At 42.4% G+C, this 13473-nt stretch overlaps 1 protein-coding gene across 1 annotated transcript; it reads left to right on the top strand.

The window, feature by feature from the left end:
- The first annotated feature begins 1047 nt into the window (after positions 1–1047).
- Positions 1048–13411, top strand: YARS2 (tyrosyl-tRNA synthetase 2). The gene is made up of 5 exons (XM_055573828.1): positions 1048–1927; positions 2933–3100; positions 10034–10189; positions 10502–10672; positions 11278–13411. The coding sequence occupies exons 1-5, from the start codon at positions 1146–1148 to the stop codon at positions 11435–11437; spliced, it is 1437 nt and encodes a 478-aa protein (XP_055429803.1). The 5' UTR covers positions 1048–1145; the 3' UTR covers positions 11438–13411.
- The last annotated feature ends 62 nt before the right edge of the window (positions 13412–13473 follow it).

Raw genomic sequence — 13473 nt, 5'->3', positions numbered from 1 at the left:
TCCTCTGTCGTCCCCTTCTCCTCCTGCCCCCAATCCCTCCCAGCATCAGAGTCTTTTCCAATGAGTCAACTCTTCGCATCAGGTGGCCAAAGTACTGGAGTTTCAGCTTTAGCATCATTCCTTCCAAAGAAATCCCAGGGCTGACCTCCTTCAGAATGGACTGGTTGGATCTCCTTGCAGTCCAAGGGACTCTCAAGAGTCTTCTCCAACACCACAGTTCAAAAGCATCAATTCTTCGGCGCTCAGCCTTCTTCACAGTCCAGCTCTCACATCCATACATGACCACAGGAAAAACCATAGCCTTGACTAGACGGACCTTTGTTGGCAAAGTAATATCTCTGCTTTTCAATATGCTATCTAGGTTGGTCATCACTTTCCTTCCAAGGAGTAAGCGTCTTTTAATTTCATGGCTGCAGTCACCATCTGTAGTGATTTTGGAGCCCAGAAAAATAAAGTCTGTGCCCCACTTGGTTACCTGTAATTGAAGTAAACGAATTAAACAGGGCCTTTTGCATTTAATTCAGTGGGGTCGCAAGAGTCGGACACGACTGAGCGACTGAACTGAACTGAACTGATAGCTTAGACGAGACTGCCACCTCCTGGAGAAGCTAATAAATACTGGTGACTGAAGTGTTCCCATCCTTTTGGGAATCAGCATTAGGAAACTGATTGCATCTCCAAGCCACCTCAGTATTTCTCCATGAGGTTAAACCAATTCCTAACCTCTCACAACCTCTGTGAAAAAATTTTTGCATAGGACCAAGATTTCAAAGCATCACGACTTTTCTTAGGTGACAAGAAAACGGTAATTTAAGTTTAAACAAAAAATAATATTTTAGAACTCTTAAGTCTTAATTCTTAATGCTCACATCAGCTTTCTGAAGTAGGAACTATTATAAACACATCCACGTTACCAAGGAGGAAAGTAAGTTCGACGGAACTTACGGTTACCCGACTTTTGGCCGAAACCCCACCCAGGAAGTCAGAACTCCAAGGCTGAGGTATCAGTAACTAAGTAACCGCTCCGCCTCAGCTGGGCATGCGCAGAAACACACCGACAAATTCTGTAGGAATTTCAAGAGGCGGGAACTGAGGGGTGTGGTGGGCCTCTAAGGTCCCAGCATTCCTTTCGTGCCGCCGCCAAGATGGCGGCGCCCATGTTGCGGTGCATTTCTCGGAGCCAGTGGCTTGGTACCCAAGGCCTGTCAGGAGTCTTGCCCTTGGGGCTGCGTGAGGCCCACTCGGCCGCTCAAGGGTTGCTGGCGGTGCAGAAGGCTCGGGGTCTGTTCAAGGAATTCTTCCCCGAGAAGGGTACAAAGACAGAGCTCCCAGAGCTCTTCGACCGCGGCACGGGAGGGAAATTTCCCCAGACCATCTACTGCGGCTTCGACCCCACGGCCGACTCGCTTCATGTCGGGCATCTGCTGGCGCTTTTGGGCCTTTTTCATTTCCAGCGAGCGGGCCACAACGTGATCGCGCTGGTGGGAGGTGCCACGGCGCGCCTGGGAGACCCAAGCGGTCGTACCAAGGAGCGCGAGGCGCTGGATGCGGAGAGCGTGCAAAGGAACGCCCGTGCCCTGAGTCAAGGGCTAAAGGCCCTGGCTGCTAATCACCAGCAGCTCTTTGCAAATGGGCGGACCTGGGGCAGCTTCACCGTGCTGGACAATTCGGCGTGGTACCAGAAGCAGGACCTGGTGGACTTCCTAGCGGCAGTGGGTGGCCACTTCCGCATGGGAACGCTGCTAAGCAGGCTGAGTGTGCAGACTCGGCTCAAGAGCTCCGGAGGCATGAGTTTGGCCGAGTTTTTATACCAGGTGCTCCAGGCCTATGATTTCTACTACCTGTTCCAGCATTATGGATGCCGTGTCCAGCTGGGTGGATCAGATCAGCTGGGCAATATCATGTCTGGATACGAGTTCATCCACAAGTAAGCGCCTGTAGGCCGGGAGAAATCTCAGGTCAAATAAGTTACACACAAATAGCCTGTAATGCACTGTCAGTATTGTGGAGTGACGCCCTTTGTTTCAGCTCTTTTATTTCCCCTAAGAGTCTAATGGGGTTAATTTTATGTCACTGGCTAATGAGAACTAAAGTGCTGAATTAATGATATTCGGTATGGGATATATTCTAGAGCTCTGAAGGAAATAGACCCCACTAGTCAGACACTACTGAACAACTTCACTTTCACTTTTCACTTTCATGCATTGGAGAAGGAAATGGCAACCCACTCCAGTGTTCTTGCCTGGAAAATCCCAGGGACGGGGGAGCCTGGTGGGCTGCCGTCTATGGGGTCGCACAGAGTCGGACACGACTGAAGCGACTTACCAGCAGCAGCAGCCAGGATTCAGATTGTATGTTTGCTGCTTCTAAGAAGCTTTTCTGTGTTTCTAATTTGAAAGACTGTTTGTAACCTGACCGTGACTGGACCGCCTTGAATAGTTTCTGCTTTTGCTCTGCACCTTCCTTGAAGCTAAGTGTTAGTCATTGGTTGGCATCGAGAAAAAATTTTTTCAACACCAAATATTTGTGAATAATATATCTTTAATGGCATTTTCTAGAGGGAGATGAAATACAGAGCCAGCTCATATGCTACTCATTTTAAAAATCCTTTAAAATACCTCTTTTAGTGTCTCTACCTGACCACACCTTTACCTAGTTTTCTCTTCTCTTCCCACCCAACCTTTAAAAATTTCTAGGCCCCAATTATGTGGCATTTCCCCTTGGCTTGCCCAGAGTCACTGGTTCAGTTGCAGTTCAGAATGACAAATGTCAAAATAGGGTGCTGTGAAAGCAGAAAGATGGACAAGAATCCTGGTTTAGAAGATTAAGGAAGGTTTCTTAGAACAAAAAACCACACTGAAATCAGAATAATTAGCAGAACCTGCCACCACTTGAGCTTGAAGCACATAATAAAGTTATTCTTTATTCATAGGTTGACTGGAGAAGATGTGTTTGGAATCTCTGTTCCTCTAATTACAAGTACAACTGGAGCGAAACTGGGCAAGTCTGCTGGCAATGCTGTTTGGCTAAACAGAGATAAGACATCACCATTTGAATTGTATCAGTTTTTTCTCAGGCAACAAGATGATTTGGTAGAAAGGTGAGTTCTTAATAATTGTGTGCTGAGAAAAATTAAGTTCATTAACCTCATGATACAATTTTAGTCATTGACTCTGCACCCTTCATCCCTTCATAGTTTTTTGGGTTTTTTGTTTATTTTAACATAGATTCTATTTAAGGCAGTACATCACTGTAACACTGTAGTTAAACACTGTTGGTTAAAGCAGAAAACTACTGTGGGTGCTAAAAAGGTTAGAGCCAAGTTTGTGATCTACATCTAGCAGGATTATTGCGTGCATATTCTAGTTTTTTACTCCTTTCATCATAAACTTGACTTTTATTTTACCATTGTCTCTAAAGCTCCTTTTCTTTAACATAAAAGAAGATCCTTTTTTTAAGTGATTTTTCTCATTGTTTCATAATATGTCAAACTCTTGGAAGAATATAAATTAATGAGAAATACACCTGCAACAAAGAAAATGAATTTTTCCCAAAAAATGCCATCTGACATAATGATCATCAAAAATAATTTAGGAATAATTCTTTAATTTTTTTAAATATCTAAGACTTTACTACAGAACATGAGAAACCACTATTGAGTAGGAAAACAAAGTTCTCTCAGAGCATATCTTAAGGATTGCCAGAGGGGACCAACAGTGAGATTTGGGTGAGTGTATAATAGTTGGTATATAGGATGTGAAGGCCCAAGAAGTGAGAATTAAGCAAAATGAGCAAGAGTTTGGTCCATTTTGGGGACCAGTTACCTGAGAGTAATTTCAGGAGTATCTCTTTAAGGAGGTTGATGGTGCTTAGTGAGGCCAGATGCCTGGGGCTATAACCTAGATGGAAATTCCAAAAAATATTATGTTGGAAAGCCCATTGTTTAGTCTCTGGAGAGGTAAAGTGGGTCAGAGTCAGTAATGCCTGGCAATCCAAAGGGAACAAAAATAAATTTACTGAGGCAAGAGATTTGCATCATCCAGAGAAGTCCCATGACTGTGGAGGCGTATCTGGAGGCCCCAGGAGAAAAAGGAAGTGTTCAGTGAAATTAACTGCCAGTGGGAACATGGTTGGTCTCCCCTGGGAATATGTCCCCATCTGAATATCCTCCATTGGTTTGGGAACAGAGACTACAATCATCTGTTACAACTTTGGCTGTTGCCAAGAAGATGATGGTGAGTCTGCTCACTAGAGCCCAAGCTGTTAAGGCCTGAATTCCTTAGTGACCCAAGGAATTGAGAGCCCATTTTTTTGAGCTGGTAGGGTGTGTGCTGGGTATAGTGTGGTGGGCTCAGTACTGCAACAGTCTGCAGTACTGTTGAAATGGCTTCCAGCATAGAGCAGGTGGTGCTAGTATTCTTGCCAGGAGAATCCCTTAGACAGAGGAAAGTGGTGGGCTACAGTCCATAGGGTTGCAAAGAGTCAGACATGACTGAAATGACTTAGCACGCACACACAGAGCAGGTAGTTTGAACAGAAACATGAGTAGCAATGATAGGAACTAGGGACTCCTTCCAGGTTTGGGCCAAATGGGCTTGTCTTATATGAGAAAATTGTCCCTTAGCCATTGGCCAGACCAAACCACGAGGTCATTAGCAGTAGCCCAGGAGTCTATGAAAATGTAGATCTGCCAACATTCTCTTTTTTTGGCTTACTAAGGGCTTCCCTGGCGGCTCAGCTGGTAAAGAATGCACCTGCAATGCAGGAGACCTGGGTTCGATCCCTGTGTTGGGAAGATCCCCTGGAGAAGGGAACAGCTCCAGTCTTCAGGCTTGGAGAATTCCATGGACTGCATAGTCCATGGGGTTGCAAAGAGCTGAACATGACTGAGCGACTTACACTTTCAAGGGCTAAGTGAACAGCTACAAGTTCTGCCAGTTGGGCTGAGTCAGGACTGCCTTCTTCAGCTAGAGAGGCCCCTGAGACCAGGGGAAATGCTGCAGTCCTCCAGCTAGCTGCAGTGCATACATACAGTGGTGGTGCTGTCATTGGTTAAGAATATGGACTCCCTGTCCATCTCAGACAGTTGGTCCCAAGGGACTCTCCAAGCCACTCTCACCACTACCAACTCCAAAAGGCTCTTAGGCAAGAAGCTGATCATGAGGGAAGCTCCATTCTCCTGTAATTTTTAAAGGCCTTGATATCCAGGTTAGCCCTCTCCTGAAGGTACCATTTTAATTTTACCAAGGAGGCATCTCTAACCCAGGGCATTAGGTGGTTGTATTGGTTAGGGGCTGTTTAGGGCCTCAGTTTCTAAAAGATCCTGGTAGAATCCTTTGGGGTTAGCCACTTAATCCAAAATCCATAGGAAATCAAGTAGACTTATATTTGGTCCAGAGACTCCAAGGAGACATAATCAGATATGGTCAAGTACTGACTTGGAATGTGGAGCCAGATGGGACTAAAGGTAAGGCTCATTGGCCTGCCTGCTGGGCAGCTTCCCAAATGTATTGTTGGGCTCGCCCCAGTGAAAGGTGGTGCCTTGCATGTGACTGTGGCAAAGAATTGGTAAGAGGTGAGAGATGTGTTGCCTCCAGAACATGAAAAGGGCTAGTACACGTTGTACCTGAGTGTACTGGCGGCTTAATGATGAGTGATTTCCTCCATGTCTAGGAACCCTGTCAGTGGTCTCCAGTGCCCTTTGAATGGTTTTGACAGACCCAGTAAAATGCACAAGCATTACCCCATGATTAGACAGAGCACCTTGTAAAATGAATTCTCTGGACTTAGGGTCAAAGAGACTCAAGGTTAGAATGAAGAGGGGGTCATTTAAGTCCCTCTGGTCATAGAAATGATAAACCAATTGGACCATGCCAGTTTTGCACAGCAGGAGACAGGCCTTTAGCAGTAATCACCGTGGTGGAAGGACGGGCCCAGTCAGGCAATAAATGTCCAGATGAGGCAAGGGAGGGCCCTGGTACGAATACTGGTGGGTCTAGGATCATCTGCCTTCCTTTCTTCTCCCTCTTCATCCTCACTGGAAGCCTATAACCCTGTCAGCCTTTCCAGTGGTGGCAGGGGTATCTTATGAGGCATGTTGGTTTATTCTGTCCCATAAGGGGAAATCTGAGGGGACTCAAGATCTTTGGTTTCTTAGAGGAAGGAAACATATATCCTGGACAGATAGATCTCTGAGAAGGTTATAGATTTTAGGATCTTTAGATACCAGCCAGCTGATGCATTTCAGCAGCCATGAGTAACAATTTAGGTTCTAAAAACCTGCAATTGCCAATCAACTTCCTTTTCTTCCTTATGCACAGAATTTCAGTTAAGGTGTAATGTCTGATCTGTTTTTACTTCCTGATTCTCATAATCTTACATGTCGTCAGCAGCAAGTTTGTGGAAGACATCCTCATGAGCCTTCTTCATAGGTGGCTGCCTCCCTTTTCAGGGTGTCGCAGTCATCCTCCCCAGGACTGGGCTCTCCCTCCAATGGCAGGTTACCACAGGGTCTTTGGGAAAGCCCTCAGCCTCTGGAGCATAACACTAGAGCCTTGGCATATAGGTACACAGCAGCAATAAGCAACACCCAGGAAACCTCCATAGGGGTTCTGATTTATCAAGGAGCTGCTGTACCTCCTCAGGGGTCTTACAAGGCATTGGCACAAGATGTTCTGAGCATTTATATTTATCCATTGTTCAACATCACACCAGATACTGAACCCATGGTATCCCATCGGGTTTAGGGGACAGAGGAACAGCACGCCTCAGCTGTATTTCCTTTTCTTTGCTCTGCTCTTTTTCTGTTGTTGGGTTGTTCCATTTATCCAGGTTAGGAAGTGTAGTCCCAGTATGACTCACTCACAGGGCAGGTCTCTTTCCTCCTCACATATGTGAGTATCCTTTTCTTTGCCTTGCACTCAGAGCCTCAGGTTGGGCAGTGATAATAGCCTTGGGATCCACTCCACTCTCTTTAGGTCTCCTTACCCTGAGATGTGAAGGACCTTCATGTACATTAGTAGTCAATCAAAGCTTTTATAATTGGTGGTCTGATCACCTCACTAGAGGATATGACTTTGATTGTTGATCACAATACTGCAGATATTGTTGAATTGTGGCAGCAGTGACATTTTGGGATGAATACTGAGGTAACATGAGGCAATATGCAAAAGACATAATAGCATTATGGACCTCCAGCATACATTGCTACCCTTGCAAATATGTTATCCATCTGGGTTAGCCAGCTAGTAAACTAGTCAAAGCTAAACGGCAGTCATGCAGTCCTGCCAACTATGCCTTTGCCAGTTATGTGGGCCTCAACCTGTCGGTAGTGTTACCGTCAGCTAGAAATGCCTGGTAGGGGGTAGGGGGTGGCCCTCACCTGGGCCCATACTACTTGTGGGAGCCCCCACAGACATTTCCTTGCTGCTACTGCTAAGTCACTTCAGTCATGTCTGACTCTGTGTGACCCCATAGACGGCAGCCCACCAGGCTCCTCCGTCCCTGGGATTCTCTAGGCAAGAACACTGGAGTGGGTTGCCATTTCCTTCTCCAATGCATGAAAGTGAAAGTGAAGGTGAAGTTGCTCAGTCGTGTCCGACTCCTAGCGACCCCATGGACTGTAGCCTACCAGGCTCCTCCACCCATGGGATTTTCCAGGCAAGAGTACTGGAGTGGGATGCCACTGCCTTCTCCTTGGCCAGAGCCAAACTTGTGACTAGACTAGACTTGTGGTCCTTATGACTATAAGACACGCCTCAGCAACAATCATCAGGGAACCTTAAAAAATAAAATGTATTACTTAGTTTCCAAAGGGCACAGGCACACAGTGAGTCAAGGATAGAAAGGCAGGGAGGACCCACCCAGGGCTCTGCCTTTATTGGGGTGACTAGGATTCTGCAGGTTCACTCTTCACTGGCTAATTTAAAACAGGGAAAACAGGGAGTGGGAAGGCTGGAGAGGGGTCATTCAGGCAGTCAGTTATCTCAGTTACCCAGGGTTTTCTAAAGGGGATTTTCATCAGTGGGGGTAGCCTGGTTCCTTACCTAGTTGGTGGGTGAATTCTGGGAGTTAGTGATGGACAGGGAGGCCTGGCGTGCTGTGGTTCAGGGGGTTGCAAAGTCGGACACGACTGAGCGACTGAACTGAACTGATGACATACAATTGGCAGTTGTTTATTTGAGATCAGCCTTTGAAATGGATACTTTGGCATTAAGCAGTGAGAAGTTTAATGTCAAGCACTTACATTATACATATAGAACCACTTGGAAAAATATGTGGCTGTACCTACTCAGTAGAATACATTTATGACTTGTGTTAATACCAGCAGTCCCTCTCCTGGGCACATCCCTGACAGATTAGTGCACCAAGAGAAATACATGGGAATAGTCGTAGCAGCACCATTAACTACTGTCCAGGAGTAGGAACAACACAAAATATCCACACCAAAATAAATACATTGTGAACTATCTTTAATGTGGAATGCTGTATTCAGCAGCTGCACACACAGCAACATGGGTGCATTGCCAGCATCATGACAAGCCAGTGAGTGAAGTCACTCAGTCGTGTCCGACTCTTTGCGACCTCGTGGACTGTAGCCTACCAGGCTCTTCTGTCCATGGGATTTTCCAGGCAAGAGTACTGGAGTGGGTTGCCATTTCTTTCTCCAGAGGATCTTCCTGACCCAGGGATCAAACCCAGGTCTCCCACATTGTAGGCAAACACTTTACCATCTGAGCCACCAAGGAAATCTGATTTGCCAGAGTAATGATTCTGTTTATATAAAGTCTAAAAAAAGGCAAAACTAAGTGACGCTGTTTAGGGAGGCACACTGAGATGGTAAAAATATAAATAAGGTAGTGATTACCATCAAAGTCGGGAGAGTGGTTACCTTGAAGGGTGAGGGGACGTGATACAATTGTGCTTCCTTGGCTAGGAGCACTGTTGTGTATCTGTTATTGTTGTTCAGTTGCAAAGTCGTGTCTGACTCTGCAGCCCTCTGAATGTAGCACGCCAGGCTTTCCTGCCCTTCACTATCTCCTGGAGTTTGCTCAGACTTATGTCCATTGAGTCAGTGATGCCATCCTACCATCTCATCCTCTGTTGCCTCCTTCTCCTCCTGCCCTCAATCTTTCCCAACATCAGGGTCTTTTCCAGTGAGTTTGCTCTTTGCATCAGGTATTGGAGCCTCAGCATCAGTCCTTCCAATGAATATTCAGTGTTTTCCTTTAGGATTGACTGATTTGATCTCCTTTCTGTCCAAGGGACTCTCAAGAGTCTTCTCCAGCACAATTTTAAAGTTATCAATTCTTCTGTGCTTAGCCTTCTTTATGGTCCAACTCTTAACAGCCATACATGACTACTGGAAAAACCACAGCTTTGACTATACAGATTTTTGTGGGCAAGTGACGTCTTTGCTTTTTAATACGCTATCTAGGTTTAATACACTATCATAGCTTTTCTTCCAAGGAGCAAGTGTCTTTTAAACTTCATGGCTGCAGTCACCATCTGCAGTGATTTTGGAGCCCAAGAAAATAGTTTATCACTGTTTCCATTGTTTCTACATCTATCTGATGGGACCAGATGCCATGATCTTCATTTTTTGAAAGCTGAGTTTTAAGCCAGCTTCTTCATTCTCCTTTTTCACCCTCATCAAGCTCTTTAGTTCCTCTTCACTTTCTGCCATTAGGGTGGTATCATCTGCATAGCTGAGGTTGTTATTTCTCCCAGCAATCTTGATTCCAGCTTGTGAGTCATCCAGCTGAGCATTTTTGATGATGTCTCTGGAGCAAGAAGAATATATATGATGGGGATGGGGTCATCTATATCTAGACTATTGCTTTTAAAAAGGAAGTATCTGAAACAAAGATGGCAAAATTGAATCTTCAATCGGGGTGATGTTGTATTTTTGGTGTTGTCATATTTTTGGTACATTTCTGCATGTTTATTCCATAGTCTAAAATAGAGGAGGGAGACAAAAACTAGGTATGTTATATAACTCTAACAGGCTTTTTTTGTTTTTTTCACCCCAAAGATACCTGAAGCTCTTCACTTTTCTGCCTCTTCCAGAGATTGACCACATCATGCAGCTGCATGTCACAGAGCCAGAAAAGCGGGGTCCTCAGAAGCGACTTGCTGCGGAAGTAACAAAGCTTGTTCATGGACAAGAAGGGCTGGCGTCTGCTAAAAGGTGACCTTGTAGAATAAAGATCACTTGATTAATTAGTTAAGAGACTGCAGAACATTTGGAGCCACGGTTTTAGAGTTACCTTTTACCACTAACAAGGACTGTCAGTGTTAACCAGTTTAAAATACTAGCCTTCATTTACTAGGAAAAAAGATTGTCCTGAATTAAGCTTATAAATTATACAAGATAAATGTTGCTGTTTGAAAAACTTCCCATCTGGAATATAATGGGTACTTCATAATTGGTTATTGGGTAGTAGAACACATGTCTGTATAAGCTGTCAACGTGATGTGGTTCTCAAAACATGTTTTCCAGGTGTACACAAGCCCTTTATCACAGCAGCATAGATGCGCTGGAAGTCATGTCTGATCAAGAGTTAAAAGAATTGTTTAAAGAAGCTTCATTTTCTGAATTAGTTCTTGACCCTGGAACAAGTGTCCTAGATACGTGCCGCAAAGCAAATGCCATTCCAGATGGTCCCCGAGGGTAAGGTTATTTAACTTTTAGGTTCAAAGTTATATTTCACAGCATGTTTCCAGAGATGGTGTTTTCCTGATAATGGCATCTCATTCCTTATAGATGTTAGGTTAGTCTGAGAATAAAGTGAAAACTGAGAGTACTTATTGCTGAAAATAACTTAAATTTTCTGTACAGTATTACTGTACTGTCTTATGAAGTCTAACCTGGTAAGTTTTTTCTCCAGCATTAGAGAATTGGTTTAAGGGGCCACAATTGTATAAATACGCTGGGATCAGTTGGCTCAGGGATAGTCAGTTTGAGAAGATCACAAGATCAGAGGCCCTAAGTATACAGATTCACACAGCCTCTCTCATACTCAGTCTGTATCATCTTATTTGAGGGGCATAGTGGGGTTGCTCAGCCTGTTTTAAAATTTTAGTTGAATTTATTCCATCTGTTCCTTTAGAAGAACTAAAGGGGAGGCAGAATCTAGCAAATATGAAGATAACAATTCAGTGCTAAATGGTTTCAATTAGCCTTTGAAATTTAAATGAAATAATGATATATGTGTATTGTTGGGAGTGGTCAACAATGATTAGATTTATTTAGTTACTAAACATTTCTATTTTTAGGTATCGGATGATTACAGAAGGTGGAGTCAGTATAAATCACAGACAAGTAACAAATCCTGAGAGTGTTTTAGTTGTTGGACAACATATTCTTAAGAATGGACTTTCATTACTTAAAATAGGAAAAAGGAACTTCTACATTATAAAATGGCTTCGGCTATGATGAAAAACCCTTCTGGTGTTGAAACATCTATCATTCATTATCAAGATATACAAACTTATATCTTCACTTATGCAACTCAAAGACTGGAGTATATTCTAGACCTCAGTGTGAGTAATTTCATTGTTCATACAGGTTCATACATTGTTCATACAGGTTGGTTAAGTTTGTGGAATATTTTATTTCCTAATCCTTAAATATTAAAGACTAACACAGAAAAGCATGATTTCTAGGTTTAATCTCTTTTAATAATTATGCTTCATGAAAAACTAAATGCTAAGTTTCCTATCCTGTCCTTGCTCTTGTATCAGGTAAATATATCATTGGATTTTTTTTGTTGTTGTTCAGGAAGCAAATTCTATAAAAAAGGAGAAAAGTTAGAGGAAGCCATAGACAGCATTAGAATTACAGTACAAATCATTTCTTTTTGAAGAAAAATCAGTATGTGACTTTTCAGAAAGTTTATAATTCAGTGTTCCAGTCACCTGTGTTTCCATGAAATTAAATTTACTCATTAGCCTTGTTTTAACTCAGTAAAAAAGGTAGCAATATCTTATAAATTTATCAACTTTTAAATTAGTCTTTAAGTTTCAACTTCTGTCCCCAAGCAGATTACAGCTTGAGATGAACCAAAAAGTTAAGTAACCAACAAGATAAAATAGAGGCAACAAGATAAAATAGTGGCTACACTAAAATATCCAAACATATGAGAATATCAAAAAATATTCCAGGAAGGGAAGTTTTCAGGTCAAATTTAAAGGATCTGGAATCAAGATTTAGTCAAATTAAGCTCTACATTCTTTAGGCAAGTTGATTCTCCAGAACTGTTTGCAACATCTAAAAAATCAGATCATTGATTTTTCTTGATTTCCTTAATTTCATTTGATCACTTGAAGATCAAGTAAAACACACACATACACACAAAATGGTTAACAATCAGATTTGTTCTAGAAAATCTTACAGGCAGCAAAGCATGGCTTTCGAGTTCAAATTCTAGCTATTTACTACCTGGACTATTTGGAGCAAGTCATCTTCATTTGCAAAAAACTGGAGATGTATTATAATAAAACCTCAGTCAATTATAAAAATCTAAAAAGAAAAGTCATTAAACGTTTATATAGTATAAGCTATATTGCTATGTTCCAAAGTAGATTTGCATGTACTCTTCTGGGAGTACAGTTAGGAAGAATTCACTTATTGACAAGCTTTTTAATGTCACTTCATACTAGCAACTTTATTTACAAAGTAAGAACATACAGGTATCCATTGTAAGTCAGAGATCATCTCTACATTTCAGAACTTCACTCGGTTTGAGGGCCAACAAAAGGAGGTTTCCTCTTTCTGTACCTATCTTGCCTGTTTTTCTTTGTACATGGTGTGTAGTACTAAAAAGTGCATTACCATAGCAGGTAATATTTTCAATTTGAAGTTTGCTGGAAAAAGGTGCATTGTAAGGTTCTGTCCCCCTTTACAAATTAACAAAGTTAGACTAGAATGGTAATCATCTGATCTATCTCAAATACGTGAATTATGGATGGCTATAATTTCAAAACTGATGTTTAATAATGGCAGAGTGATTTTAAAGTATGCTAATAAACATTTTGGAAGCATGTATTCTATAAGATGGTACTGCAAACAGATTCATAGTCCTGTATCACCAGACTGAATCTGTTATGTTTGAGACCAGTTTGCTGATCCTGTTGTTTCTCAGTACAGTATCATTAGCTAAAGGTAACACACATTCATATGTTCCTGCCAGTATTTCTTCATAAATGTCATAACATAAAAATAAATTTAATATCTGCAATATATAATTCATCTTAAAATTATGTAATTCACATCAAGAATAATCTGGGGAATTTTGGTAAAATGTGTTCATGTTCTAAACCTCACTCCCAACCCTCTGAGAGCATTTAGGAGTATGTGTCTGTCAGCATGTTTTTCTGTGAATAATAAAGCCCCATCATTATTTTTGTACTTTTATTCTAATCTACTTTGTTGGTGTGAAGCAAAAGTAATAACTATTACCAACTAATCCT

Source organism: Bubalus kerabau, chromosome 1 (genome assembly GCF_029407905.1).
Source record: "Bubalus kerabau isolate K-KA32 ecotype Philippines breed swamp buffalo chromosome 1, PCC_UOA_SB_1v2, whole genome shotgun sequence".
Lineage (NCBI taxonomy): Eukaryota > Metazoa > Chordata > Mammalia > Artiodactyla > Bovidae > Bubalus > Bubalus kerabau.
The sequence above is the reverse complement of the archived record's forward strand: the minus strand, read 5'-3'. Positions and strand labels throughout refer to the sequence as shown.